This window comes from Trematosphaeria pertusa, assembly GCF_010094035.1.
Source record: "Trematosphaeria pertusa strain CBS 122368 unplaced genomic scaffold BU26scaffold_4, whole genome shotgun sequence".
Taxonomy (NCBI): Eukaryota; Fungi; Ascomycota; class Dothideomycetes; order Pleosporales; family Trematosphaeriaceae; genus Trematosphaeria; species Trematosphaeria pertusa.
Genome location: NW_022987215.1, coordinates 1,110,759 through 1,137,514, shown reverse-complemented (window position 1 = coordinate 1,137,514; position 26,756 = coordinate 1,110,759). Strand labels below are relative to the sequence as shown.

General features: G+C 54.7%; 15 protein-coding genes and 1 non-coding gene across 16 annotated transcripts; 6 read left to right on the top strand and 10 right to left on the bottom strand.

The window, feature by feature from the left end:
• Positions 1-146: 146 nt before the first annotated feature.
• Positions 147-921, top strand: BU26DRAFT_249669 (uncharacterized protein). The gene has a single exon (XM_033821121.1). The coding sequence runs from the start codon at positions 258-260 to the stop codon at positions 714-716; it is 459 nt and encodes a 152-aa protein (XP_033687056.1). The 5' UTR covers positions 147-257; the 3' UTR covers positions 717-921.
• A 275-nt stretch (positions 922-1,196) lies between these two features.
• BU26DRAFT_561828 (uncharacterized protein) lies at positions 1,197-2,018 on the bottom strand (the record flags this gene model as incomplete). Its single annotated transcript, XM_033832958.1, has 2 exons — positions 1,197-1,603; positions 1,655-2,018. The coding sequence occupies 2 exons, from the start codon at positions 2,016-2,018 to the stop codon at positions 1,197-1,199; spliced, it is 771 nt and encodes a 256-aa protein (XP_033687055.1).
• Positions 2,019-2,412: 394 nt separating this feature from the next.
• Positions 2,413-4,609, bottom strand: BU26DRAFT_249606 (uncharacterized protein). Its single transcript, XM_033821117.1, has one exon. The coding sequence runs from the start codon at positions 4,225-4,227 to the stop codon at positions 2,578-2,580; it is 1,650 nt and encodes a 549-aa protein (XP_033687054.1). The 5' UTR covers positions 4,228-4,609; the 3' UTR covers positions 2,413-2,577.
• Positions 4,610-5,299: 690 nt separating this feature from the next.
• BU26DRAFT_249807 (uncharacterized protein) lies at positions 5,300-6,545 on the bottom strand. Its single transcript, XM_033821122.1, has 3 exons — positions 6,170-6,545; positions 5,798-6,111; positions 5,300-5,738 (listed from the first exon to the last, which is right to left on the bottom strand). The coding sequence occupies exons 1-3, from the start codon at positions 6,381-6,383 to the stop codon at positions 5,526-5,528; spliced, it is 741 nt and encodes a 246-aa protein (XP_033687053.1). The 5' UTR covers positions 6,384-6,545; the 3' UTR covers positions 5,300-5,525.
• Positions 6,546-7,650: 1,105 nt separating this feature from the next.
• Positions 7,651-10,560, bottom strand: BU26DRAFT_479498 (uncharacterized protein). Its single transcript, XM_033825669.1, has 2 exons — positions 9,226-10,560; positions 7,651-9,176 (listed from the first exon to the last, which is right to left on the bottom strand). Exons 1-2 carry the CDS (start codon positions 10,471-10,473, stop codon positions 7,905-7,907), a joined length of 2,520 nt encoding a protein of 839 aa, XP_033687052.1. The 5' UTR covers positions 10,474-10,560; the 3' UTR covers positions 7,651-7,904.
• Positions 10,561-10,642: 82 nt separating this feature from the next.
• On the top strand, positions 10,643-11,637 carry BU26DRAFT_249614 (nuclear cap-binding protein subunit 2). The gene is made up of 5 exons (XM_033821118.1): positions 10,643-10,862; positions 10,917-11,020; positions 11,072-11,116; positions 11,171-11,362; positions 11,414-11,637. Exons 1-5 carry the CDS (start codon positions 10,800-10,802, stop codon positions 11,529-11,531), a joined length of 522 nt encoding a protein of 173 aa, XP_033687051.1. The 5' UTR covers positions 10,643-10,799; the 3' UTR covers positions 11,532-11,637.
• On the bottom strand, positions 11,563-12,752 carry BU26DRAFT_602508 (SNO glutamine amidotransferase). The gene is made up of 2 exons (XM_033835359.1): positions 12,392-12,752; positions 11,563-12,341 (listed from the first exon to the last, which is right to left on the bottom strand). The coding sequence occupies exons 1-2, from the start codon at positions 12,652-12,654 to the stop codon at positions 11,744-11,746; spliced, it is 861 nt and encodes a 286-aa protein (XP_033687050.1). The 5' UTR covers positions 12,655-12,752; the 3' UTR covers positions 11,563-11,743.
• Positions 12,753-12,767: 15 nt separating this feature from the next.
• On the top strand, positions 12,768-14,141 carry BU26DRAFT_249616 (4'-phosphopantetheinyl transferase). The gene is made up of 2 exons (XM_033821119.1): positions 12,768-12,940; positions 12,991-14,141. Exons 1-2 carry the CDS (start codon positions 12,854-12,856, stop codon positions 13,918-13,920), a joined length of 1,017 nt encoding a protein of 338 aa, XP_033687049.1. The 5' UTR covers positions 12,768-12,853; the 3' UTR covers positions 13,921-14,141.
• BU26DRAFT_249646 (class I glutamine amidotransferase-like protein) lies at positions 13,989-15,051 on the bottom strand. The gene is made up of 3 exons (XM_033821120.1): positions 14,543-15,051; positions 14,354-14,484; positions 13,989-14,285 (listed from the first exon to the last, which is right to left on the bottom strand). The coding sequence occupies exons 1-3, from the start codon at positions 14,853-14,855 to the stop codon at positions 14,058-14,060; spliced, it is 672 nt and encodes a 223-aa protein (XP_033687048.1). The 5' UTR covers positions 14,856-15,051; the 3' UTR covers positions 13,989-14,057.
• Positions 15,052-15,402: 351 nt separating this feature from the next.
• On the bottom strand, positions 15,403-16,942 carry BU26DRAFT_516752 (DAO-domain-containing protein). Its single transcript, XM_033828409.1, has 2 exons — positions 16,855-16,942; positions 15,403-16,793 (listed from the first exon to the last, which is right to left on the bottom strand). Exon 2 carries the CDS (start codon positions 16,516-16,518, stop codon positions 15,508-15,510), a length of 1,011 nt encoding a protein of 336 aa, XP_033687047.1. The 5' UTR covers positions 16,519-16,793; positions 16,855-16,942; the 3' UTR covers positions 15,403-15,507.
• A 782-nt stretch (positions 16,943-17,724) lies between these two features.
• BU26DRAFT_516751 (uncharacterized protein) lies at positions 17,725-18,844 on the bottom strand. Its single transcript, XM_033828408.1, has one exon. It carries the CDS (start codon positions 18,662-18,664, stop codon positions 18,122-18,124), a length of 543 nt encoding a protein of 180 aa, XP_033687046.1. The 5' UTR covers positions 18,665-18,844; the 3' UTR covers positions 17,725-18,121.
• Positions 18,845-19,822: 978 nt separating this feature from the next.
• BU26DRAFT_t22 lies at positions 19,823-19,893 on the top strand. Its single transcript has one exon. It is a non-coding gene; the product is annotated as a tRNA-Gly (tRNA).
• Positions 19,894-20,792: 899 nt separating this feature from the next.
• BU26DRAFT_516750 (uncharacterized protein) lies at positions 20,793-22,524 on the bottom strand. The gene has a single exon (XM_033828407.1). It carries the CDS (start codon positions 22,034-22,036, stop codon positions 21,128-21,130), a length of 909 nt encoding a protein of 302 aa, XP_033687045.1. The 5' UTR covers positions 22,037-22,524; the 3' UTR covers positions 20,793-21,127.
• On the bottom strand, positions 22,201-23,292 carry BU26DRAFT_249576 (kinase-like protein). The gene is made up of 3 exons (XM_033821116.1): positions 23,182-23,292; positions 22,453-23,133; positions 22,201-22,376 (listed from the first exon to the last, which is right to left on the bottom strand). Exons 2-3 carry the CDS (start codon positions 23,054-23,056, stop codon positions 22,366-22,368), a joined length of 615 nt encoding a protein of 204 aa, XP_033687044.1. The 5' UTR covers positions 23,057-23,133; positions 23,182-23,292; the 3' UTR covers positions 22,201-22,365.
• A 773-nt stretch (positions 23,293-24,065) lies between these two features.
• Positions 24,066-25,015, top strand: BU26DRAFT_422385 (glutathione S-transferase II; the record flags this gene model as incomplete). The annotated part of the gene is made up of 4 exons (XM_033823453.1): positions 24,066-24,188; positions 24,239-24,374; positions 24,422-24,567; positions 24,617-25,015. The coding sequence occupies 4 exons, from the start codon at positions 24,066-24,068 to the stop codon at positions 25,013-25,015; spliced, it is 804 nt and encodes a 267-aa protein (XP_033687043.1).
• A 1,127-nt stretch (positions 25,016-26,142) lies between these two features.
• BU26DRAFT_422720 (uncharacterized protein) lies at positions 26,143-26,670 on the top strand (the record flags this gene model as incomplete). Its single annotated transcript, XM_033823476.1, has 1 exon — positions 26,143-26,670. The coding sequence occupies one exon, from the start codon at positions 26,143-26,145 to the stop codon at positions 26,668-26,670; it is 528 nt and encodes a 175-aa protein (XP_033687042.1).
• Between the last annotated feature and the right edge of the window lie 86 nt (positions 26,671-26,756).

The window sequence follows — 26,756 nt, the reverse complement described above, 5'->3', positions numbered from 1 at the left end:
GATAGTATGAGATGCTGACAGGATGGACTGGCGAGACATTTCTTTCTCTTTAATCTTTCCTTACGGTTTGACCATGCTCTTTGTTTGTCATCGTTGGACGCTCCTTTAAGCGGTATATGAGGGAGAACAGAACGTACGGCTGCTTGGACGTAATGAACCAAAAGAAGTATTAGCAATGAACTGCGGATTTCTCATGTGATAAAATCCAATCCTACCCTTGTTGTAGACCTTCGCTATTGGGTGATACGCAACCTTGAATGAACTTGGAGTCGTTCAGGCTACTTACGCTACGTACTCACAGCCAGATCCCAGTGCCCAAGGTCAACGACCATGAGCGCCCCATGGTCACCAACCGGCTCCAGCTGAAAACCTGCCTTCTCCGCACTATCGACACGAAATACACAGCCTTGGATGAGGAATATGTTACCCGTCGCCCGCATCATTTCCACAGCCAAACGAACATATTCTTCATGCTTAGATTTGCCCCCCGAGAAGACGAGGATAATGTTGCCATGCATGACGCAGAACGTCTGTTTGACAGTGCGATTTTGGCTGGTTATATGGCGAAGCGTTTCCGGCGAGCAGTCGCAGTGGAGACGGGTGAAATAATTTGCGGTCAGGACATTAGTGTAGGCACTTCAATCAGCGAGGTAGAACACAGACACGTTTATGGGGAGTGCGCCGCGGGGTTTCCGGACTACGGAACCACATGCTGAGCGTTGACCTTCGACGTGGAAGCTCGTTGTGTTGGGGCAGCTGAGCGCCAATGTGGTTTTCCCGAGAGACGTTGCAGATTCGTGTCCTTGGGTGTCAGTCGTGATCCGCTGGGTAAGACTGGCCTCTTCGGATGCGATTGCGGAGGCCCAGTCATTGGTAGTTGTTGAAGGTCTTGGGGAGAGAGTGGATGATGAAGCCGAGGATGGCTTGCATTGCCTAAGTAATATTAGTATATGGCTCGGAAATCGTGCAGTTGACGTATGATGATAGGAGTTCGGCCACTTACGCTAGCCATTTAGAGGGTTGAGTATTGTTTGGAGATGAAGTGCGGGCGGAGAGAGAGCCTACCCTTATATTGGGAGGCGCGCCCAGGCATCGACAGATCCGCAATTCACTCGCTGAACTCTTCGTATGTGCTACGCTGCTCTGCTCAGCCTTACTCAACTGTGGAAATGAGGAATCGAAGCAGACGCTTCGTTTCACCCTCCCTCGTCGTCCTCCTTCCAATACACCATCAGCCCCTCCAGCGCTTGACCATGGGGTTCGAACTCCGGCACCCTTCTCCATTCTCTCCCTCGTTGAAAAATGTTGCCGGTCTCATTGCTTTCTTCAAGTACTCTCTCCTTCTCTGATGTCTTAGCGAACACCCCATAATCATCCAAAACCTCATTCCCAATGTATAACTCCGGATCCTTGCCCTTCAGGAACAGCGGAAGCAGTATATACCAGTCCACAAAGGGAGCGAAGACAAACGACGACTTGGTGATATGAGTTTGTATATCGGCGGAGAGAACAGCGATATTGAGGGCGCGTAGGAAGGAAATATCGAGGGGAGTGAATGCAGGTTCTTGGGCGTAGAGGCGAATCTGTGATTGCTCGTGCTGTACTAGGGATGCGTTAACTAGACATTGTTGGCAGGAACTGGAGACACGCTTACCAAGCTTGACGGTAGCCAGGAACAGCGCAAGCTGCCACATCGAGCGATGCCGATGTTCCCAGTCGAGACTAAAGCTCCCAATGCCTATGCAGACGGCCTCGTTCACATCCCAAGTCCGCTTTTGGAGCACCCGCTCAAGTTGCTGCGCACACGTTGTCTCCCGCCACCGCGCTTCCATCTTCCGCAAATCATCCAGCAGCTTTTCCACCGTCAACCCCTCTACTATCCTCGTCGGTCTCGCATCCCTAGCCCCATCCTCTCCTGAGCGTCTTGAAGCCGCCGAATGCGTGACAACGGTCCATCCATCCCCAGCTTGTATGTGCTTCCTCTTTACGCGCCCCCCCTTCCATTTCTGCTCGCTCATTGTATTACCTCCTTCCCGTCTCGGCCGGCAATGCGAGTGACAGCGTCTGCGGCAGCGTTACGGTGCGCATGGTCCACGTCGGGGTCCGAGGAAGTGGGAGATGTCGAAATTGAGTTATTATCTCAGACGTTGGAATAGGGTTGCGGCTTGCATGGGCGCTTACGCTTAGGCAGGGCGATTAAAGGGGGATCTGATGTTGTTGGTGCTGCGGCGCGGAGTTGAGGGTTGAGGCTGGGCGCGTAGTGGGGAGGTTTTGTTGGATGATGGTGGATTAGGCATAGCGTTCTCGGAAGGCGGTCGGAATCTCGGAATGGACACACTTGCTTTCGAAAGCCGTGATATCTTGTACGGTGGCATGCATACGGCTACAGTTTCTAGGAAACGAAGACAGAATCTATCAGAATGCTTCCAAGGGTTGGCATTGAAGGTGAGAGCGAAGAGGGTGCGAGAAGGAGCTGAATACGCCCCAGTGTCAAGCGCATATCCAACGAGCATCCAACATGGTCTTGACGGGCGCTGAAGAGGATTCGAAACATGTGTTCCTCAATGCTTCAAGCCCTCAAAACAAGAACATAGCCCTCTCGCCCGCCTCAGTCCCAATCTGATGTACCTCCTTCCTCCCCTTCGGCGTCAAATCCGTCTCACTGAAATACACAAACTGACCCGTCACCTTACTCTTCAACGCAAAGTACCCGCTAGCATGCCACGCCTCCGCAGACTGGACACCCGTCGGCAACACTGTAAACTCATTACCAGTATCCGGATCATTCCGCGCCGCATACACATTCAGCTTCCCGCTCGGCGTCTTGACATTCGCATCGCAATGTAACCACGTCCCATACGCGCGATTCTTGAACTTGGTGAAGCCGTGGCTGCCGGGCAATGCGGTCCAGCTGTCGGCGAGGGCGCCGGTGGGCGGGCAGTGGTAGACTTCCTGGGGCGAGGTGGGTGTGGGGACGCTGCCGATGAATTCGCTGTTGCTGGCGTGGATGCAGTCGCCCGTCGACTTGGAAAGCAGCAGCATCGATTCCGTAGGCATCTCGCCGATGAGCTGGTATGCTCCAGACTTCACAAGTTTGAGCTGCTTCCTGACGACGCCGATGGGGCCGCTCAGACCGGCAGGGCTGACACCCCCGGCGGTCGTTAGCAAGGCCTCCATGCGGCCGATCAGCGGCGTCAGGACTTTGTCGTGGTTCTCCGTGTTGAAGATCGTATTCGCGAAGTCCCGAATCACCTTGAACAGCTTCGCCCTTTCGAACTGATCTGAGCGAACCAGACCTGCTAGCACCGACTTTCCGCCAATCTCGAAATCTCTTCCCTCCTGCATGATCTGGTCGATTCCCGAGGGGATGAACTTTAGCTTCACATTCACAACGGCCGGATTCGCAACAGCCACCGTGTCGTTGTAGATATACGTGTTGTTCGTGTTCTGCGTATACCCGTCCCAGTGCTTCAGCAACGACTCCATGGCAAAGAAGCGCAAAAACTGGTCCCAATCGATGACCTGCTGCGCAGCGGCCAAGCCCCCAGATGCGATCTGCGAGGCGGCGAGCTTGATGTCCTTCATGTCCTCGTACTGCGAGAGTCCTTCGAAGCTAATCCGGCCAGAGTTTATCACGGCGGTGTCGAGGTCTTCGCCGACTTCCAGCTCGTACGCGTTGCCCTTGTCATTGCCGGCGAAATTGTGCTGGTAAAAGCGCTTCTTGAAGGGCTCTAGGTTGACGTAGACTCCCAGGGTCGTCCCGTTGACTACGACCTTTGCGAAGTTGCACCGTGGATATGGAAGGCCTGCCTGACGAAACAGTTCGTAGCCCAGCGGCTGCCGGACGTACGATGAATCCTGCTTGCTGTTATTCAGCGTCAGGACCTTCGTTCCAATCAGTGCCTCAATCGCGTCCTCATTCTCCTTCACGTATTTCGAGAAGTCTAGCCGCAGCGAGGGCTTGCTAGTGCTGAAGGATCCACAATATGACTTCTTGATCAGCCCGATATTGGAGAACGTCCCCTGTTTAGGGAACTTGGTGCCGGACACGGTGACCGAGGTGGCTTTGAACCAGTCATAGCGGTCGCCGGTATAGGAGAAGTTGCAGCGTCCACCTCGCGGCTCAGCGTTCTTCAAGGCTTGCCAGTCCGAGTCCGGGATGGTGAGGCTGATCGTGACCAAGTTATCAATGTTGTAGAAGTTATCGCAGAGTTCTTGTTTGCTCATCGTGAGTATTTTGTAGCCGCTGCCGCCGGCGGGTAGAGTCGTAATTGTAGGTCGAGCTGTCCCTTTAGAGAGTTACGATTTGATGCTTCAACCGGACGAGGAGGGAAACTGGGTCTCTTATAGCGCACGGCAGGATCGTACGAGATTAGACATCGACGCATTCTACAAGCCAGTCAGCCACGGAAGCCAATGTGCTACCTGAAAACCGTATATTGTCGAATGATCGTAAGAGGCGTCTGCAGTCCTTCCCTCAGCTGGGTGTGGTAGTCGATCAGCTGCTACGTCCAGCCGCAGCGTGGCTTTTTAGTGTTCGTGAGCCTCGACTTTGCACTTCGAGCGACTTATCGTAGAGGAGCGGAAATTATACTGCCCTCAACCACTTTCAAGGCTATGTTGCTGTTCTCGCTGGATGCGTGTGGTGTTCGCTTCCATCAATGGCAAAAGGTTCAGGCTACTGGAGCCCTCCCATTCCCGATTTGCACCTATGCTGGATAACCCTTACTCACGTCTTCAATAACTAAACGCGCGAGTAGCAGTCGAACAGGGCAATTACTTCTCTTCAACGCAAGCGCCCTTATCATACGTTCATCACACGCCGCACTCATGTTCCTCTCCCCACACGCGCTCTACGCATCCTCCCAGGCGCTTAACCAAGCGCCACTCACAGAGCCGCAAGCGGATCTCTGGATCAGGCCTCCAAGACTGACGCAAGACGCGAGTGCTTCCTCCAACCTCATCTGCTACCCGAGACATGACAGCTCCTCTAGATCGGGGTTCCGCGAGTGTGACGCAAGCTATGGAAGCAAACCCGAGACATCACTGCGTCACCAAATAACAGATGCTTAATTATTTCTGATTCGAAAATCTTGCCATTAACCCTTACAGAGAGGTGTGTGAAGTATCGAATCGCGAGGCCGGCGATATTGGAGGAAGGCAGGAAAAGGAACCCCAGCGCCGTGCTATGTACAAATGGTGCTGTGTCAGCGGAACCCTTTCCCGGTGATCGTGTATCCCAAGTCCCATCCATCGCGGCCCAACCCCTTCCGTTCCAGTCCAGTCCTGAACTGCCCTGCGGCTCGCCGACCGTCTTCTGCTCGGTAAAATTATCGCCAGTGATGATAAAGATTGGAGGTAAGGTGAGAATGAAAAGATTGATACGTCAACCTCGACGCCTTTACGAGAAATAGTCGTCGCTCCTGGATATCATGCGCCCGTACGCCCGCCCGCTCGAAGATGAATCAAATAGTAGTAGTAGATGCCGAAAGTCGACGAGAATAACAGGGGGAGGATGAATAGGCTTATAGCCATGTTATCCAAGTCGCAGCGGTCAGTATGAGCGGCACAAGCAGCGAGACGTATCCGTTGAGCATGACGGTGGGCGCGGCGGGCGAAGAGGTGGTCGTGTACACGAGCTGGAAGCCAATATCCTGGCCTGGTTGTGTCGTGTTAAGGCAGTTCGTCTCGTTCACCTCGGGCACGTCTTCTGGCTCCGCGAAAGTGATATCAGCGCACTATTCCCCTCAACATTAGCATTCCGGTCATTTGAACTTCCAAAGATGACAGAACTTACGTTGTAAAGTGCTGCGCCATGCTGTGCCGTCTCAATGACCTGAATGGTGGCATTGTCGCCCACCTTAGGCGTATAATTCGCCGGCAGCGGCACCTGCGGCAGGCAAAACGAGCCGTTGTACTGCACGTTCGAGGGGCCGGTGATCTGGAAGACGGGCAGCATCGAGTGCGAGTAGTTGAGCGGCTCGTTGCCGAAGCCCATGTTGATGTAGAAGAGGGCGAGTGCGTGGCCCGGGAACCAGCCGGGCTGGATGGATATAGCGCCGCCCTTTAGCGGCCACTTTGTGCGATTTTGTGAGGTGGGCATGCCGCCGCCTATGTCCTGTTAGCTGTTGTCGTCGTATGCGCGATGGGAGAGGGAGGGGTATCGTACATGGATACATCCACTGCATGCCATATGGAAATCCGTATGTGCCATTCTCCCAATTGATGCCCAGCGAACCCGGCTTTATATTCTCGTCATTCTGCGAGACGGTGCCGTTGGTGTGGATGTTGTTCCCTCTCCATCCCGGATAAACGATAACGGTGTGGGCGACGGTGAGCGACCAGGTCGCGACGAAACAGGCCAGCTCTGTGAAACGAAACATTGCGACGAGGGGCGGCGGTGGCGACGATGCGAAATCCCAGAACAATTTCCCTTTCGTATTCTCCGATCTCTTGCAAATAATTCGAACTCGTGCTCGGAATGAAGACGGGGTCCCCGTGGACACTGCTGCTGCTGAGGAGGACTTGGATATGCAGGCCGGCAGCTTGCGGGTGGCGGGGGGCACATCAGCACTTAAGGGCTCCCATGGGCTCACCCGCCAGACGCCATCGCAAGCCTTCGTGCGACCCACCTGCGTCGATAAACTCGGCCGCAAAGGGACTGCTCGTATGCGAATCCCTTTGGACAGCCGGCCAGCACTTGCATGTCAGCTTCTGCTGCCGTGAACACTACAGCGAATGGCGCGCGGGCGAGCATATTGAACGAGCAGGGGTCGCGAACCAACGAGCGGAGCGGATGCACGTCTTTGCACGGACGGGAGGGGATCTCCCAAGCCAGGCCGAGCCAGCAAGCGGCCCCCATTCGGCCAGATGTGTGATGGTGTCTGCATGCCCGTCGGCTCCGGCCCAGGGTCGCTGCTAAGCGCCCAACTGCTCCACACCCACTGCCACCGCGCCGCAGGGTCGCAGACGGATGGCTGCGCTGTGGAAACGTCGAAAGCATACAGTAGTGCGCAGAAGGAGCATTAAGAGCAGTAGCCGCCCGCGGTGATGCGACCGAGGCGTGATGGAGAGCCCACCGGCTGTGCCGTAACCGGGCATGCGCCGTCGCAAGCTCCTCTTGTCAGCCACATTGGTACTTGCCGGCGACCTTCAAGGCATCCAGCCCAACTGCGATATGACGACGTGACACAGCACCAACACAGTCAGCGTGTACTGCAGCATGAGCTTTTTAAAATGATTATCAATGCAGGACTGACTGTTCCCTTCCCCCAGGGCTGAACTCCGCGAAGGACGCAATATATTCTGCCTGCAGAAGCACCATGTCGATGCATGAAAACGGCCTTGTTCGGTGGACGCTCATTGGAAAACGGCTATGTCTGGCCGATTTTCATTGGGAGCATGTTTCCGTGCCCCTGGGTGCTTATTGCTTGCTAGACTGCGGTCCACGTCTCCAAGGCGTTGTCGAGAACGTGGGGCTTTTCTCAGCATCCGTTCGCTTCGCGTGGTAGACGAGCACACTACGGAAGAGTGTGTGATGAGGGCTTCGATTCGCTGTTCCTCTTCGCCGGCGCATACGACTAAACAGGACGGAAGACTTGATAGTTGCGCGTCTAGCGAAAAACAGGAGGCCCAAATGTGAGCAGGAGACAGACTGCAGAGAGTGTTTGAATTCCTTTTTGGGTGCTATTTAGTCCATTAGCACATGGCTGATCTTCAGGTACAGAGATCAATTACCGTGCCTCTGTACCTGTACGTTTTGCCTCCCTAGCGATGCCAATTTTCTTGCAAGGGTGCAATCTCTTCGCCGTTGCTTGTCCTTTCCGACTCCTCGGTCAACAGTGCTTAGCATCGTATGATGTGCTCAAGACCCCCCCATCAACATGGCATTCCATAAAAGCCCCTTAACTGCCGCCCTCCAAGGGTATTGAGGGGACAGTAATACCAAAACTTCTGAGACTGCTTGTAGCCGCCTCCAGCAGCGCGTTCTCCTTTCGCAGCAGCTCCTGGATTCGCTCGTTCTCTTGCTTCCGTGAATGTGACGGAACTTTGACGCTTGCAGCAGGTCGCTCTTCAGTACCCGCTGCCGACGCCTCCGCAACCTCCTTCGCCAAGGTCCCCTTCATATCCTTGACCTTCTCGAAACGCTGCCAGGCAGGCACCTCGCTACCGTCGACGTCGTCCGTCAACGTACGTTCCGTCCGGTCCAGACTACTCTCCATCGTCTGAAGCTCCTCGATGAAGCTCGCCTCCTTTTCGCTCAACTCTGCTCCACCGATGCCAGCCATCCTCCGTCGAAGGGCCTGGTATCGGGAATTGATCTCTTCCTGTCTCGCTTGGACTTTCTTTAGGCGATCTTCAATCTTAGCCGTGCCGTAGGCTTCTGACCCACTCTCGGATCCGCCCTCATCGTTCCCAGTTACAGAGTCGATCTTGGGCACTAGCTGGGAAGCTCTGAAGATCTGATCTCTAAACTCGTCCTGCAGTCGATGACAACGGTTATAAAGGTCGGATACGGCGTGTTGCAGTCGGTCTGTTTGCGCAGCAAGAATTCTATGAGCGTTCATGAGGAGTTCAAGGTTCGCAGGGGATAGGCGGATCTCCTCTTTCAATGATGATTTGTGCCTGCTAGGTATATCGAGGGCGGCATATAAGTCAAACGGCTCCCACAGCTCCTTGGGAGGCTGCCATGCTTCGCGCACCTCCTTCGACGGACCGCTAACCTGCATATATTGGGCTAGCTCTTCCTCAGTAGGCACACCATCCTCAGGAGTGTCAAGGACTACGGCTTGTGGTTCGTTGTCGACCGTGGTCAGGACGAGGTAACCTACGTCATCTTGTTGAATGACTACACAAGATGTAACGTCCTTCGTGCGATCTACTGGCTGACGACGAATGCATTGCTCAACCGTGGTGTTAGCCGATTCGAGCAGGCGCTTGAGACGGAAGTCAGCTCCTTCGCTCTGCGGTTCCGACAACTCGGCCTCCAGTTTCCGGATCCACGGCTCCAACGAGATGTAGTATACTCCGCTAGCGTGCGAGACGAAGAAGGTAAAGTCGGTGTGCACGTCGGGGGTAATGCTTTGGTTGTAACACGAGGTCTCGTCATCGGTCAAGGTGATGGTTTCAGCGACAATGAGACTATGTCCAGCAGGCGCTGTGAAGTCGGGTTCGTCCTGGAAGGATTAGTCAAATACACCAAGTAAAGGCTATGTTCGAACTCACATCAGAAGAGGGAAGCCATCGCCCTACAATTCCTTCTAGATCAAGGCAAACATGCACTTGACAGGTATCTGTGAGAAGGCAAACAACGGCTGCCGGTAGACCTTCGGCAGCTTCTTCCTCGGATCCATCTGAAAAAGTCTTCAGAGAATACACCACCATGTCGCATAGCTCAAAATCGTCTACCTCCGGCATAATAGTGAAGGGTCCTTGCAACAGCGGAATAGCGGGTACACTAGCCGGTCGGGTGAACACTTTAATCGAATCTCCATTTGAAAGCTCCTCGTTGAAAGGATCTTGGTAAAGGATATCGGAAAGCCACGAGAGTTGCTTATCTGCGGTCTTCTTTTCGTATTTTGGGGCGCTCGCGGCTTCGGAGATGTCGGCGTAGTTGATGTTGATGGATGAGGTTAAGGTTTGCATGAGCGTAGATGCGCCCGGAGACTCAACAAGCTGCCACCTGCTCGGGAGGAGAGGGCATAAGGCGTACACGTCGCCCGCAACGGTTGCGATCCACAGCGTCATCGGCGCCCAGCCGTGAACTCCTTCTTGCTCAGGGAAGTCCCCAAAGTAAGCCGCGGCAACTTCAAGGTCGGCTGCGTCTGGGGAAAAGCCCTTGGGTGCTCCATATTTAGACGCGCTCAGATCTTCCTGATCATTTGTAGCATTCGCAAGCTTCTGAAGGTCAATCGATAGCGAAGGCTCGCTGAAGCTTGACCGGTCTGACCGATTGACCTCCCACAGACGCACCACGCCTGTCTGGGTGATTGTGACCAAGCATCGCCCATGATAGCCTAGCGGATGCCACAGAACAGTTGCTATTGGGGACTCCTCCAAGACGTGTGCTGTTGGGCCCACTTGGAAGGTCTTTGGTTTGATCAGGCTATCGTCACCGGATTCGAGGAGCGAGGAGTCGGGGAGATTGACGACGTGGACCGTATGGGAGGTGGAGACGGCGAGATAGTGACCGCAAGGAGATATGTTAAGGCGCGTAATCGGCAGTGGTATCGAGACTTTGAGAGTTCGGTACGTCGAAGAGTCCTCCTTCAGGACCGTCAGGTCTGCCCATCGTATTTCATGTCCGACGGCTACAAAAACCTCAGATTCTCTCGTAGCAATCGTCTTACGTAGACCCGGACTCTTCTCTTTCGGAACTAAAGCCTTGCTAGACGAAGGTTTTGGCGCAAACAGTTGGTAGCCCGCATTCGGGCGGCTCAGCCAGGCAGGTGTGTAGCCCAGCACTTTCGGCATCTCGACTCTTAGCTCTCCGCCGGTTGAGCACGCAGGGTTGGAGCGGAACAATGAGCTTTTGTGCCTAGTGAGCGTGGTCGCAGTGTGCTAAAAGCTTACCAAAACAGCAGGCAAACAACAGCTGTGAAAGAAGCGCGGACGCGTTCGGGTAAACTTCGGCCTTTGTTTTCTGGAGCTTCAAGCTCTCTCACCGGCGTCACCTCCGCTTCAACACGGCGCCTTCACTCATTTGACCTTCGAAGCCTGCGAGCTCACTTCAAGACTGACAGCTCGTAACCTTCCTTTGAAGCCCTTTTCTTCCCGCCCGTCAAAGACACCGTTTCAGCATGCGCGCCATCAAGAACACCATAGATCGCCTGGATAGGCCGAGCTCGTACGCGTCGAGCAAGGTGCGCCTTTGCTCTCCGGAAGCCATTGTGAGCGGGGCTAATATGAGGTTGCAGAACCGCCGACGGAACCGTAACCGTGAAGACGAGGAGCGCCGCGAGAGGACGCCCGAGCCGGAGGACAAGCTCAAGGATGCGACTACTCTCTACGTGGGCAATCTGTACGTCGCGCAGCTTGATCCGTATTCGCGGCGGCATTCTGACGCATGCAGGTCCTTCTACACGACCGAGGAGCAGATCCACGAGCTATTCTCCAAGTATGCGGCGCCCATTTCTTGCTACGCTTTTTTACATACTCACTCTTCGTTTAGGTGCGGCGAGATTAAACGGCTAGTCATGGGCCTTGACCGCTTTCAGAAGACTCCCTGCGGTTTCTGCTTCGTCGAATACTACACACATCAGGATGCGCTGGATTGCATGAAGTACATTGGCGGGACGAAGCTAGACGAGCGCGTTATCCGTACCGATCTCGACGAGGGCTTTGCCGAGGGCAGGCAATACGGGTATGTTGAATGTAGATGTCTGGATAAATTGCGGGGGCTAACAGGCTGCAGACGAGGTAAGTCCGGCGGTCAAGTGAGAGACGAGTACCGCAGCGAGTTCGACCCAGGCCGAGGCGGATTCGGCAGAGCCTACGCCGACGAGTACGGCGACGAGCGGGACTACAAGTAGCCGATTCACAAGCAATTTGCATTATACTACAGCAAGGAGTTGGATTGGGGCACGGCGTTGGTTCATTGTGGCTGGAAGACAACAGAGGTCTCCGGATCTTCACTGTTTGCTGCGTTTCTACCAGCGAATTCGCATCTAGGTAAAAGGTCTAACAAATGCAGTTACTCCTCGTGAACGCCTTCGAACTCTCTGCCTTTGTGCCCCTAAACGCGTTATGAGACCGAGCGATCGACGAGCTCGAACTGCTGCCTCCGTCGAACAGCCTTCAAAACTTCCTCCAGCCACCATACGTGTATACGCGGGTCAGCCGTCAGCTCAGGATGGAAACTCGTTCCGAAGACGTTTCCCTGTCGCACAGCAATAATGTCCTCTGCGCCAGCGTGCTGGTGTTCTTGATTATTCTGGAGAGCTAGTGAGTGTGTTGATATTGTGGCCATGACCTCCACCTCCGCCTTCAGTTCCTCTTTAGCAAGGTCATCCATAGGGGTCTTTGCAGGCGCGACAATGGTGGCACCCCTGGAGGCTTCTTCCGTCTGGATGCCTGCTGTGTGTGGTAGAATCTTCTCCACCACGGGAGCCCGTATGAAGACGCAGCGGTAGGGCTCTTCAGCGCCTTTGTCTACGGTGTCACCGAGGAATGGGAGGTTCAGGTTCGCTTGGAAGCTCTCAACTTGTCGGCCGAAGTGATTCCTGTTTACTCGCACATCCAAGCCTCCGATCAAGTCTTGCCCGCCCTTCTTGGTCCTATTCGCAGACTCCGCGAGCAGGATGAGTCCTGCACACGTTCCCCAGGTAGGTTTGCGGAGGACCCTTCACGAAGTCAGCACGGAGTCACGCGACATCAGCAACTTCGGACTCACTTGACAAAATCTCTCAGCGGCTCCAGCAACCCAGACCGCGCCGCAACAAGGGACATGGTCGTGCTCTCGCCTCCGGGCACTATGAGAGCGTCGCATTTTGCTAGCTCAGCCGGAGTCCTGACCTCAACGAAGTTCCACTTCGCATCCAGTCCATTCCGCCTCTCGAGGTTCTCCGCCGCTGATCGCAACAGCTGAATGTGCTCGCTGAATGCGCCCTGCAGGGCTAGCACGCCGACTGTGACACCCGGAAGTGGAACCGTCATTCCCGTCGGTGCGCTGATTGTTCCACGGAACAAGGGTTGTCGGAGTCCGAAGAATGGTTGTCGTCAAGAGTCAGCGGCGATATAAAAAGTTTGGAAGGCTTATCGATAGCGGCGAGGGACGTTCTTTCCCGGCCTTTGTGCCGATTACTTTAGACCCCAACTTCCGTGAATAGCCACAACACCTCGAACTGAGTCGGCCATGATCAGCCCAGAGAAGCAAACTCCGCTAACCTGCTGGCTGCTCGACACACGCAGTCTCTGGCCCGGCGACAGCATCTCAGAAACTGTTCGGCGTTCCGCTCACCGCAAGATTGAAGCACGTGCTGACATCTCTAGGCCGACGAGGAACTCCAGCTGATCAGCTCGGAAGAGCGCGAAGCATGTGTTCGGAAATACCACATCGCAGATGCGAAAATGAGCCTGGCCTCAGCCTTGCTCAAGCGCCTCTTCGTCGCCAAAACCCTTGGGATCCCGTGGAAAGACATCCGCTTCGGACGTAAGCGTGACCCGAAGCACGGGAAACCGTGTGCTCTCCTGCCAGACGGCAGACCTGCGCCCATAGAGTTCAACGTGTCGCACCAGGCTGGACTAGTTGCGCTGGTGGGATGCAAAAGCGCGGGTGTGGAAATAGGAGTTGACATCGTATGCGTAAACGAGCGCAACGACTACCGGCTCATCGATCAGGAGGGGTTCGACGGCTGGGTCGATGTGTATCAAGAGATATTTTCTGAAGAGGAAAGTTGGGATATGAAGTACAACGTGGATCCCTTCCAGTTACTGGACGGCACAGAGGTCACGCCTGAGATGCTGGGTCGGTACGATCGGTGCTGTAGACGCGACCAGGAACTCGTAGCCACCTTTCCGTCGGGGGAGAAGAGGGAGTTCTCGAGCGACCTGTTGATCGACGCAAAACTCCGTCGCTTCTACACCCACTGGTGCTACAAAGAAGCGTACATCAAACTAGACGGGGAGGCACTTCTCGCCAAGTGGATCAGAGAACTGGAGTTCAAGAACGCGAGGGCGCCGAAGGCCGGGACTGCAGCGAGGTGTAGCACGCATGGGACGTGGGGAGAAAGAGTAGGGGATGTGGAGGTGTGGATGAAGGGGAGGATATTGGAGGACGTTCGAATGGAGATTCAAGCTTTTGAAGAGAATTACATGATTAGTGTGGCGGCAAAGACGGCGGAGGGGCTGCCGGAGGTGTTGACCGATTTTACGAGTGTTCATTTGGAGCATGATATCATGGACTTCGCCCGATCTGTCTGAGCCCGCGGGCTGGCACGTACATAGAAGAGGGATGCCGCACACATGGTCTCTGAAAGGATGGATACTGGTCCACTTGTTTCAGCCCTTCACCCCGCCCACACAATCGAACCAGCCCAACCCGCAATCGCCGCGAGCTCCTAGAGAACGCCCCATCTCTCCGCAAACCGATCATTCCCCGGATCCGTGTTCCTCTCATACTCACTACAATCTGCCACAAAACTCGCCGTCTCCTCACCCCACACCTCAGCAATCCACGCATAGATCAAGTCAATACCGGCGGAGATACCAGAGCTCGTCCAAATATTCCCGTCGACGACCCAGCGCGCCTTGGGAACCCATTGGACAGCGGGGTTCTGCTCGCGAACCTAGAACATGTCAGCCCCCGGCATTCCGAGGAGGTGAAAAGATAGGAGTTATGAAGCCCATCACCTACCCACGCAAATGCCCTCTTGTTACTCGTCGCCCTCCGCCCATCCAGCACCCCCGTCTTCGCTAGTATCGCACTCCCCGTACACACCGTCAGACACCACCTCAACTTCGGATAATAAGCCTCCACAAACTCGACTACGGCAACGTTTAATTAGCAGAGTACACAACACTATCCCGCTCGCGAGCTGCTTACCCACGCCCTCAATATTCTCCTCCTTCCGCGCTCCAAACCCGCCGGGAAGAATCAAGACCTCGAGATCATCTGGTGCATTCGCAAACGTATGTGTTGGCACGATCGACTCGCCGAAGTTAGAACCCGCATTCCCCGATAGGCCGTGCTTTGTCGAAACGGGGTTGAGCGTGCTAGCCAGGATACTGAGGTGGAGTATCTTGGTGGAGGAGAGGATATTCAGCACGTCGAGCGGGCCGCATATGTCAAGGAGCTGGAAGCCCGGGAAGAGGATCACACCTATTTTCGTCGGAGCTGGCGTAGCGGAAGCGGGCATTGCGAGGGCCTTCAGGCTGGGTTTTCCAAATGCGAGGTCAATCGATGTTCGTATGTTCGATCCGGAAGCCCGCCACTCGACACTCGGTCCTCTTAAAGTGAAAGCAGAGACAAGCAAGCGTATTTATGCAACCTTGGAAAACTAGAGAGCACTATGTCCATCTACGCAATGCGGCTGACCTGTACCGTGGTATCTGGCATATATACTGTCAATTTGCGACCCGTGCCACATAGCTCGCGAAGCGCTGCATAAAAGCCATTTGCACGCCCGGTACAAAGAGCCTGGTTCCGGGCCGTGCGAGGCACAGTAGTGGTTTAGCTGGGTCAATTAGTAAGCCTGGTGATCGGTCAAGCTCCACTGGTTGGCGGCGACTGAGTCATGTGCTCGCTGGAATGCACTTCCGCCTTGGGCACTTCTTTAACCGATTGTCGCCCGCAGGGCGGAATGCAACCTCAGGACGGACGAGCTTGGGCTCCACGGCCGAGAGCGTGATGGGAGGCTCTAGAGGGCTAGCAACTGACGCCATTGACGCTGTTCAAAGGAGTTGAGGGAGTGCTATGTCTCGTTCAAGCAAGTTTTCAGTGTCTACAACGTTGGTAGTATGGGTTCATACTAGCCTGCTACTCTACGAATCATTCTACCCCAAATTCCCTTAAACGACGCCGTTCATGTGGATGCCCTGCCTGTCCTGCACCTCCACCGTCGGCCACATCCTGGCCTTTTTGATCCTCTCCTCTGTAATCAGGTAACTCTTCGGGATCTCTCCCTCTCGCGTCATGTCCTCCATCACCGCTCCAACATCCCTCCCCGCCTCCTGGCCAAGCACCATCTCCACCACCGCCTTCCCACAAAGTGTCCCATTCGGCATCCCATGCCCCGTGTACCCAGCACACAGCCACAACCCCTCCCGATCTGGCACCTTACCCACCCATGGATGATTGTCTCGCGAGTACCCCATGATCCCAGTCCATTGGGCGGCGGCTTGAAGCTCCGTAAGCCCTTCTGTTTCCCCGCCAAGCTCAAGGATCTTGAGCAGCGCGCCGCGGAGATATGCAGCTGAGGCCTCGTCGATGACGCTGTCGTCGCTGACTCCAATGGTGGGCAGTGTGCCTACTCCGCGGCCGCCGCCGAACATCAAATGTCCCGCGGGGTTGGGGACCCCGGAGAAGGGCCGCTGGATCAGGTAGTCGTCGTTGTTTGCGGGCTGACCGAGGGCGGCGACCATGCCGTAGGAGTCGGGGAGTATTGTCGAACCCTGCGGGGGAAATAGAGCGGACATTTCGCCGCGGGCGGGGACGATGAGGTCGGCGAAGTGGGGGAGGAGCGCGGAGGTGTAGCCGTTGGTTGCGAGGATGACGGTGTTTGCTTTGATGGTGCCGCGTGGCGTGTGGACGGAGTGCGTAGAGAATGCGGAGCTGATTTCTGTAACGGGGGTTTGGGTTTGGAGGTTCAGTTTGCCTTCCTTGACAAGCCGCTCGAGGATGAAGGTTACCAGCTTGTACGGCCACAGGCTGCCGGCTCCAGCGGTCAATGTGGCTCCAATGCAGTCTTCGCTCACGCGGTGCTTCTTCAGCTCCTCCTTGTCCCTAATGATCTTTATATGCCGTGCGATGTCCGGAGCTATCTTGGTCAAGTGTGTGACTTCCTGCTCTGCTTCCTTCATGACTTCCTCCGTCCAAAAGGTGCGGCAGCCCGAGACGCTGCGCCATTCGCAGGCGACATTGTTCGTTTCGATATAGGATTGGACGGTGTTAACATTCTTCAGCTCGAAGGCTGCTACGTCCGCGCCGCGGTCGAAAAGGAGGGGTTGGCAGTGGCCGCCGTTCTGTCCACACGCTCGTTAGCATGGTCAATCTTGAGACCCGCGGCTCCAGCGACTTCCTCCTGAGGCCGCTGCGAAGGTTGGAGTGAAGACTGTAGTGATTGCAACCTTCCAACCTTCCAAACTTCAGTCTACATTGTACGCAAGCATGCAGTTACACGCGTGGAAGATTCATACCCTGCCTGTCGCACCCCAGCAAGCTTCCCTAGCCTCCAGCAGCACAATGCTCTTGTCCTTCGCCCTCTCATCCTCGGCGAGAAACCTCGCCGCAGAAGTGCCAGTAATTCCACTCCCCACAATCACTATATCTGCTTCGGCGGGAAGCTCCTCGGTCGTACGATGCCCGATGAGAAACTCATTCGGCTCGCTATGCCAGAAAGAACTGGTCGAGGCGGGTGTCGGTAGCGTAGCGCGTTCGTGTCTCATGGTGATCGAGGGAGGAATAGTAGGCTGAGGAGGTGTCTGGAGGACTGGGCTGGAGGATTGCGGAGTGGGTCGAGTATGGACTTATATCCCCACCTTAGCTTCCTAGAAGACAAGGCTGCAGGTATTGAGCTGGCGGTGTACGGAATACATGTGCTATGCGCAGAGCATGTTTGCGTGTTATCGCTATCAGTTATACCTCGCGGCATTGCGTAGGCGCAGGCGTTGCTACTATCGGAGGAGTTTGTAGGCCGCTGCGCTTCGTGGATCGGCTTGGGCTGTCATTCCGAGGGCTGTCCTCATCGGGGAGCAACGCGCGCCGACGAGCATCCAACTTGCGGTCTGTATCATTCCAGGGTCATCGTGAGCAGATTGTGAGAGTAGCGCATGGAGCACAGAGCGCGAAAGGACATGAAGGTGCTCGCGGAACCCAGGTACTCTTGCGAGCGGTGAGCGACATCGCAAAGTCACGACTCGCGACAGCTTAGTAAGGGGGCAGTGCAAGGAGGACGAGCTTTAGGCCATGCGCTTCAACCTCACCTCATTCCTCCTGTTATTCCTGGAGGACTGTTCCTGCTTCAACGGCGCGAGAGAGCGAATTCCATTCGTCGCCGCGAGTTTTTCCATTTACTCCTGCTTCGACGCTACACGGGAGGAACACGACACACACACACACCATTAGGAAACCGAGATTCTAGGCAACCGAATGCAATTTTCCTTTCGCGCAAGGTATCCTCAATCTAGGCTAATGTACATGGTATAGGAAACGACAGCTCAACCTGTGTATGCTAGAGAGGATCGATAAGGAAAACATCGAACGACAGCTCTGCATCTAGCGGGCATCATCCGAACCAACGAGACTTAATCCTCATCCAAATTCATTAATCCCGTTCAATCATTAGCGTAAGAAGCGTAGAGGGACCATCGGACACTCCCTCGAGGAGTGTGATGCCTTCCAGCAGCAACCCGGCCTGTCTCCTCTTGCAGGGCAGGTCGCAGACCGCCCTGCGCGACCCTTTGATCACGCCGACGGCTTCCGTCCCATGTGCAGCAGGTCTTTGGCGTGCTCTCTGACTGAGAAGTCGTTGAACAGCCAGGAGTTCGAATGACGACCATGCCACGGGTCGCTGCCGCTGGTGCTCCTCCTCTGTGGACCCTGAAGACTGGGTCTCGTCGGTTTGATCGAAGCGGTCGAGTGTTGACTGCTGGTCGAGACATGCCTGTCATGCTGCGGTCGCACTGGGGCGTATGTTGCGCTCATGGGACGCGCGGTCGAGGATGGTGGGAACTGCTCGGGTGGCATTACCATCGGGGACTTGGACCGCTTGCGGTGGTCTCCCGAGCGAGAGCGGCTCCGTGATCGGCCGCGCATCCGTGAGGTGATGGCGCCGAAAAACGACTCCTCGGTTGGCGAGGCCGCTCCACGCCCTCCACGTGAGTAAGTCGATGTCGGCGACAGCATGTCTGGCGAGCTGGGAGACATTGTGCCGGATGACTGTGAGTCGGCCGTCGACGTGCGGATTGGAGGCGGGGGCTGGAAATGCGAGTTGTGGTGGGACGACATTGCTTGTTCGCGTGTGCCAGCTGGTTTGCGGGGTATGGGCGGGCGGGTGAAGAAGAAGCTCCAAGGCTTAGAGGGCGTAGGGTTTCAGTCGACAAGCGGACGACAGAGTGTTCAAATAGTTGGCGGGCGGAAGGATGGCTGGACTTTGGGGACAGATTTGCGGCTCAATCACCATGTGCCTCCTGTTCTTATGTATCAATCATTCCTCCACGAGGAGGACACACAGTCACCAGTCCCACGCTTGGCGCATATCGCTCCCGCAATGGGTGTCGGTGAGCACAAGTAGGCATCGTCCAATCACCTGCCGCGATCGCATGCCCGGAAGCCTAATTCGTAGGCGAGAGTGGTGCTCACACATCGAGTTCACCGACTCTGGCCTGCGGGTGACGATGCAAGCGTGCATGTGGCGGGGCTATCGTTCTGCAACGACAGCGCATCCAGCCGAGACCAGAGCCCGACGGACTCCGGAGTGCGCATACAAGGCTGGCTGTACGCCAATCAGCAGCGCCTTAGCCTGACTGCTTCCTTGGAACCAAGGCCTTGTGCAACCGACGTGAGGGAGAGACATCACGCCAACGCCGTCATTTGATTGTTGGGTATCTCGGCCACTGCTCGAAACAAGACCGTGCCGTGTGGGAACTGAGCGATTGTTTCGAAACTGCTGGGTCTTGGGTTGCCAATTGCTCGAGGACACATGGAGCTTCCGTGAGGGAATTTGTTGTCCTCGAGGATTGATCGGCTTGTGTCCTCAACGTTGCGTTTCAAGCGGCTTTCGGAGGCTCCGTCCAGATATGCGGGGATGCTGATCAGGTGCATATCATGTTCCCTCGCGTACAATCCCCAAAGATAGGGTTCAACGCCAATGTTGTGTCACTGATAGGCGAGACCGAGAGATTCGCTCAAGCAAAAAGCAACTGCCCGTGGCTTCATGAAAGCCCACACCGCAAAAAAAAGAATCTATGCATGTGTGTCACGTGACTGATCGGCCCGAGGGCTAGGCGAAAAGTGTCCTCACATTTCCGTTGGTTACGCCATAACCTTATCCTTTTGAGCCTTGCCACTGTTCTTTCTGAGTTCGTGGCGATTTTTTACCCTCAGCTATTTTTGCACAATATATAGATTTCTTTAAATTTATAAATTCTATCAAAACAGATCTCAGCATTGGTGGTCCAACGGTAGGATATTTGCCTTCCAAGCAAATGGTTCGGGTTCGACTCCCGGCCAATGCAAAACCTTACTTTTTGCAAAGCGCTCCCTTTGTTGGAGCCGCGAATGCTTTTTGCTTGATGCATTCTGCGTCAAAAGCCTATTTTTGGGGGGTGGGGGGTGGGGGGGGGGGGGGGGGGAAACATACACCAAGTAAGATGATTTGAAATTTCGCGTGTCCACAATGACGGCGCTATGCATGGTTAGGTCTCCCGACTGTTCTTTGCGTATTACCCTTACACCAATAATGTCAGATGCAGCATAGGGTTACGTGAGAGTTCTCAACGATTTGAGGACGGGGAGTGTGATTACAATCAGATTGAAAGGTTGAATGACGAAGTGCATTCAGGGGCTCACCACATCCATGTACTCTAGAGGGGCTTGTGGGGAAAAGTAAGTAGCACTGTCTCAGCGACTCACATCGAACGCGGCCTGAGTATCACACTTCTTTCTCTGCGCCTTCGATCTTTCTTGCTCGTCTCCAAGATACTCTCTTCGTGTCGCATGATCGAGATACCGTTTGCAGAGACGGCCTGTCTGGCTTCACATGCCTTCATGAAATCCAAATCGACGCCGGAACACTGCGCGAAGCCAACACTGCACAGTAGACGCGCACAGAACTAAGAAGCCTAAGAGTCTATGATACAATGCATTGTTCACGGATAAGCGTCACTAGGCTCCGCTAATCGGTTGAGAGGAGGTAAGAGAGGAGGAAGGATGGAGAACTGAGGTCAGAGGGTATTTAGAATTTCGGTCATCCCGAGGCGTGCGGTACTGTGCGTCCCATTGCGTTCCTCACATAGCGCAATTCCTTGAATGACGTCCGGGACGTTGAAAGATCGGAGTGGAGGCTGAGTCGCAATTGAATGGAGGCGGTGAAGTTTGAGCGCTCGGGGCTAAACTCAATCAAGCAACGACATGTTGATGCTAAGCTCGTTGCAAGTAAAGTGGGAGTGAGCGAAACTAAGGGAGCTACGACCCCACTACGCCAAGCAGCTGAAGGGCCTGGGGGTTGTTCTGGGTTGCGGCTGCTCGGCGTCAGACATGAAGGGAAGTTCAGCGTGAAATGATAAGAGAATTTGATGTTAAGCTGGATTGCGTGCAAGAATATATTCCCATACAGAATTAAACCTGGCAAGGTGACGCTGCTGGAATGTATAAAAAAATTATGGCTCCGAGGCCTTTCACGAACACGTATTATCCCGAAAACGAGAACGTCGTCTTGATAAACAAAGATACACCAAACAATCGGGGGAATCAGTTCAAGATCGCGTCGGAAACAGCCTGCTTGAGGTTAAGGGTGCGATCTGCAAAGGTACCTTCCGACCTCGAAGAGTACTGGCCCATGGATGGCGTTTCAACTTTTGCCATCGCCCGCCGGCGCCGCCTCCTTTCCTCGATGTCCCGGGTGAGTTTTCGCAATTCACGAGTGGAAACATAGCCCGGCCCGCAGAGAGGTTGTTGAAAGGCGTCATGTCGACCAAGGAGTATGAACCGATGCTCTTCTGGAACAGAAGGCCGCGATTGCGCATGAATGGGATTGGCGGGTGTAATGGGATCCGGGTGACGATGATCGTGTGGAAAAAGGGACTGCGTGACGCCAGAGGCAGATGGTACCGCGCCAGGACCATTCCGTATTGGTTCCAATCGATTGGTAATGTCAAGCATGGGTTCCTTTGACGACGCACCGCCTACAGAGCTCCTGCTTCTGGAACGGGTGGGGGAGGGAGCCATTGATGACGTGCCTGGATCAAAGTTACTGTCGTCGAAGGCATCAAGTCCATCAGCCACGCGGTGATACGGGTTGCGGGGACAGCCTTTCCCAGCACTAAATATAGGCATACCATTGAAGGGCGATGAAATGGCCTCAGGAGTACCGTGCAAACAAGGGCTCGGATTGAGGTGGGAATGCTTTCGCTTTCGACAAACCGAGGGTTGATCATCTGGAGACGTTGAACACTCGTTGTCTAGTCGCTCAGTTGGTTTTGGGCGTCGGCCAGAAGGCCGGAAACCTGTCGTTTGGTTCTCTTCCGCATTGCTAGGCGACAAGCTAGGTGGAGATAGCATGACCCTGCATGGCTTGCAAAAGCCCTCCGCTTCTCCAGCCCAGAGTCCGTCAATGATATCTTTGGCCCTTGGTCGCCTGCTGGGTTGAGACTCGAGCATCTTGTGCGTGATTTCAGCTTTAACGCTGCATACTGGGTTGGTATGCACCAACTTTCCTAGTATTATATGGAGAGCCGGGATGATTTCATGGTACGCTGATGTGGCGCTCCGTGGATCGGGCAATCTCTCCAAGGCAGCCAGGATCTCTATGAAAACGCACCCAAGAGAGAAAATATCAGACTTTGAATTCCGGGGGTCATGGTCTTTGACTTCAGGTGCGCAATATCTGCGAGTCAATGAATCTGGTCGACCTACAAAGGTGGCGCTACACTCAGCGGATGGCTCAGATAAAAGGGAGGGGGGAGCGAAGAGGACACTCTAGTATGTCTTTAGGCTTTACCTGCTGTATGTCCTTAGGAGGAGCTTTCTACAGAAAAAGCTAAGATGTGCTAGAGCGTGTACCGCGACATACGTACCTGTCGTAGTACTTCCACTAGCTGCGCTATGATCAAGGGAGTATCCAAAATCGGTGTAGATGACGGACCCCTGGTGGATAAGGATATTTCGCGGCTTGATATCTTTATGTCTGATCCTCTGGGAGTGCATGAAGGTCAAGCCACTTGCAAGACACCCGAAAGACGACTCTAGGATGCGACGCTCCTGGGCTATGGGCGGGCTCTTTTCATTGTAGTCTTGCAGGAAGGCCTCCAGATCACCTCGGTCTGCTACTGGGCTGAGTAACAACCCGACTTCCCCTTTGGCTACATAGGTAGCAAAAACGCGGATGATGTGGTGGTGACGAGCAAGGCGTCGAATGATCTTGATCTCGTTCTCGAAAATTTCTCTCCTTCTGTCCCGGGTATTGTATATCCTGAAAACCTTCCGAGCATAAACAGAACCCGTCCTCATGTCTTGAACCTTTTCCACGGTTGCGCTGTGCCCATGTCCAATATTCTCGAGGAGTGTATATGGAAGGTGATCGCCATCTTCGAGAAAGTAATCCTGCCCCTCTTCGACGAGTAGCATACGAGGCTCGCTGACAGTGGATCGGTGCACGAGGAGCTTATTGCCGCTCTCCATGTCGTTGGCTTTGAGCGCGATCACAAATCATATCCGCGCAGCTGGGTGATCGTGACAACCCCGTTGAGAGAGGCTCCCTACTCTTCGTTAGCTTGCTCACTCGCTCCGCTTACTTCTGTACGTACGTCGACACTCCTACGCCATGGGTGGTGTTTTCGTCGAACTATGCGGAGAAAAGAGAAGTCCGGGTTCAGTCGCTGGGGACGCGGAGACGCCCCCAAGGATTCTAGGCGGTGAGAGGCTCAACCCGCCGCGGGCAAGGCTGAGATACGGCGGCGCCTGCACGCAGAGGGTGATTGGTCGAACTTGAGTTTTGTCGAGTGCTGCTCGAACAGTGATGGGAATACATGCTATTTTTCCAACCTAATTGTTAGGATCGTTGTCTATAGTATGCCAGGATCTGTGAAATGGTCACAGTTCGGAAGAACGAACGATGAATAGAGCTCCGAAAGGTTTCTTGGAGAGCCATAGCTCACATTGAGCTATACCAATCCGGAAAGCGTTCTTTACGCGACTCTATGCATAATGCGGTCGCATGTTCCCGCGTAAGAGAGCATTGGAATGTTGAAAGTTGAGGGTAGAAGGTGGAGTGCGTGATGCTTGGCAGTGGCATTAGCTCTGATTACGAAGCGAGCTCGGCATCGCGTCTTCGAGTCAACAACTCCGCTCGTCCTGCATCAAAGCTGCAACAGGATTCATAATGCGCTCGCAGGATGTACAGGGGCGCACGTGAGATCTTTCACTTCGCGGAGTTCGTCCGGCTCGCATTCCGGCGCTCGATGCGGCTAAGTGACGTATGGATTTCTAATCTTGTGAGCTACCGCAACGAGGGATCTCAGCATATAACCCCTCACGGGTCAATCTTGAGCTAATGCAGATATCACTGTTGCGTCCTCTCACCTTTTTACAGCTCCGTAGCGCCCCTCGAAGCTTACCACACCCCGCAATCTACCAATTCAAAGCTCACCTCCATACTAACCGCGCAAGTCCCCAGCAAACACGACCCGAGATGGCCCAGGAACGACCGACTGGACTCAAGGCCAATAAGGGCATCGAACTGCTCACCTGGGGAACCCCTAATGGGTGGAAGGCTACCATCATCTTGGAGGAGCTCAAGGAGGCATACGGCAAGGTAAGGAGCGCGCATGTTCCTACGGAGGCGCATATATTGACGGACATCAGGACTATACCTGGCAAGGCATCAACATCGGCCAGAACATCCAGAAGGAGTCGTGGTTCACCAAGCTCGGGCCCAATGGCCGGATCCCGGTCATCGTTGACCACGACCAGGGCGGTTTCGCGGTGCAGGAGGGCCTCGGTGAGCTGAGAGGAGCGAGGAGTATGATTCACAGCTGACGATAACAGCCATTCTGGCCTACCTAACCCGCCACTACGACCCCGACCACAAGTTCAGTTTCACCGACCCGCTAGACATCTCGCGCGCAGAACAATGGATGGCATGGCAGCACGGTGGTCTGGGTCCAATGCAGGGGCAGGCCAACCACTTCAACGTGAGCGTATACACTCAATGCCACACGAAGGGAGACTGACACGAGGCAGCGATTCGCAAAGGAGCGTATCCCGTACGGCATGCAGCGCTACACGGGCGAAACAGAGCGCTTAGTCGGCATTCTCGACAATCACCTCAAGGGCACCGACTACCTCGTTGGGAACAAGTTCTCCATTGCCGACATCGCGAGCTTCGGCTGGGTTCATATGTTGCGCTTCTCCGGGGTCGACCTCGACTCCTTCCCCAACCTGAAGGCTTGGTGGGAGCGAATTCTCGCGCGACCGGCCGTGCAGCGGGGACTCCTGATCCCGTCCAAGAGCAGCTTCGGCAACGATACATATTTAGAGAAGTTGAAGGAGGACAAGGAGTTTGCGGAGAAGGAGCATGCGTTGATGGAGAAGATCAAGGCTGCGAAAGAGCAGTATGGATACAAGTATGCTTCCCCTTAAGCGCTCGGGAGGCTCGTTCCGAGAGACATGTGAGTGTCTATGTACAGTAAGGTACAACAGAAAATCAGGCTTAGAGCCTTGAATAGAACGGTTCGGCAAGGTCGAGCGGTCTTTTAATGCCCAGGGTCCAGTGGTACTGTAGCCATCCCTGATGTTCCGCAGCCCCAGACACAAAGGATCCCGGAAAGCCGATCGAGACGCGCCTCAACGGGCTGGCGGCAACTTGCTCAACGGTCGCCCGTGGACCGCTTTTGTGTCCGGCTCAACTCTGAAACGCCACGAAAATATCGCGACAGTGTTTTGGGCCAGAGAGCTGTGGGCCAATCATAGCTCCGGCGACCCTGGCGCCAGGCGTGCACGCTAAGCGGCTGCCAATGACCTCAGCCAAGCGATTGGAGATGCGGCACGACAAGGCCCTCTTGGCCGACACTACACGCTGCGTGGGCGCCAGCGCGGTGGCATGCTATGAGTGGCATGCTATGAGTGGCATGCTATGAGTGGCATCCTGTGACTGTCACCGAACGATTCATATAAGACTTCCAATCACTCACCCATCATTCCCTTCTGCATCGTCCTTCTAGCATCATTCTTCACTTCCCTTCTTCACGGCTCCGAGAGTTGCAGGTCCATTGTTCTTTTCCTATATATTGTTGCATTTACCACTTCTCTTTGTGCTGCATTACCGTTGGCGAACGAGTTATCTTGCAGCTGCCAAATCTCTCCAGGGCTGCTTTGTCGATCATTGTACAGAAAGAGTTATCCACGAGGCCTGGCTGCCACACCCACATCCCGCTAATCGACGTCACTTAATCTTGAGCATCCCTGCCCGCGAACTACCCATTTCTTTCAGCGCTGTGCGATTCTTCGACCCCATTCTTCAACACCCGGCACAAGGGCATTGTGCAGACGCATTATCGACGACTACGGCCCGATATTTCAGCGGTTGCCCCGTTTCTTCGACGCTTCCCATCAGCATACACGTACGAATAACGAGCACACTCCTTCGTGAACTCCCCCCGAAAAAAGTCCCGAAAAACTCTACCTCGAAACTCAGAAACTCTACCTAGTACGTGCGGGTCCACGACTACCGGACATCAAACTCCTAACAAATGTTTCAGTTAGCCGTCATGGTCCTGAAATTCCTCTCCCGCGGCAGCATGAAGGGCGAGAAGGCCACCATGGGCACTTCTATCAAGTCCAACATGTCCATCGGCTCAGTTTTCCGCATCACCATGCGCCTCTTCCAGTTCGTCATGGGCCTCGTCGTCATCGGCCTCTACGCACAAGATCTGGACCGCGCCCGGAAGGCTGGAGTCGGGCCCGATTCGAAGTGGGCCTACGCGACTTTCTGCGGCACCTGGGGAGCTCTGTTCTCACTCATCTTCATGACCCCATGGGTCAAGGCCTGGTTCTTTTGCCCTGTTGACTTCCTGGCCTTCTTTTTCTACCTGGTTGCATTCGGCATGTTCGGCAAAATGTACATCAAGGAAGATCCAGAGGGCAACAAGGGCATCATTCGCATGAAGCACGCCGTTTGGGTTCTGGTCACCAACATGATCCTTTGGCTCATTACCGCTGTCTACGGATCAGTCGTCTACTGGAAGCACCGCAAGGGACGTACCGTCCACACTGGGGCTGCTTCATCGCACGTCTAAGTGTCCACTTCCCGAGCACTACTTGGATGGTTAGCCACTCAAAGCTAACCTGAGGCGTTAGAGGACCACGGTCAACATCCACCTGG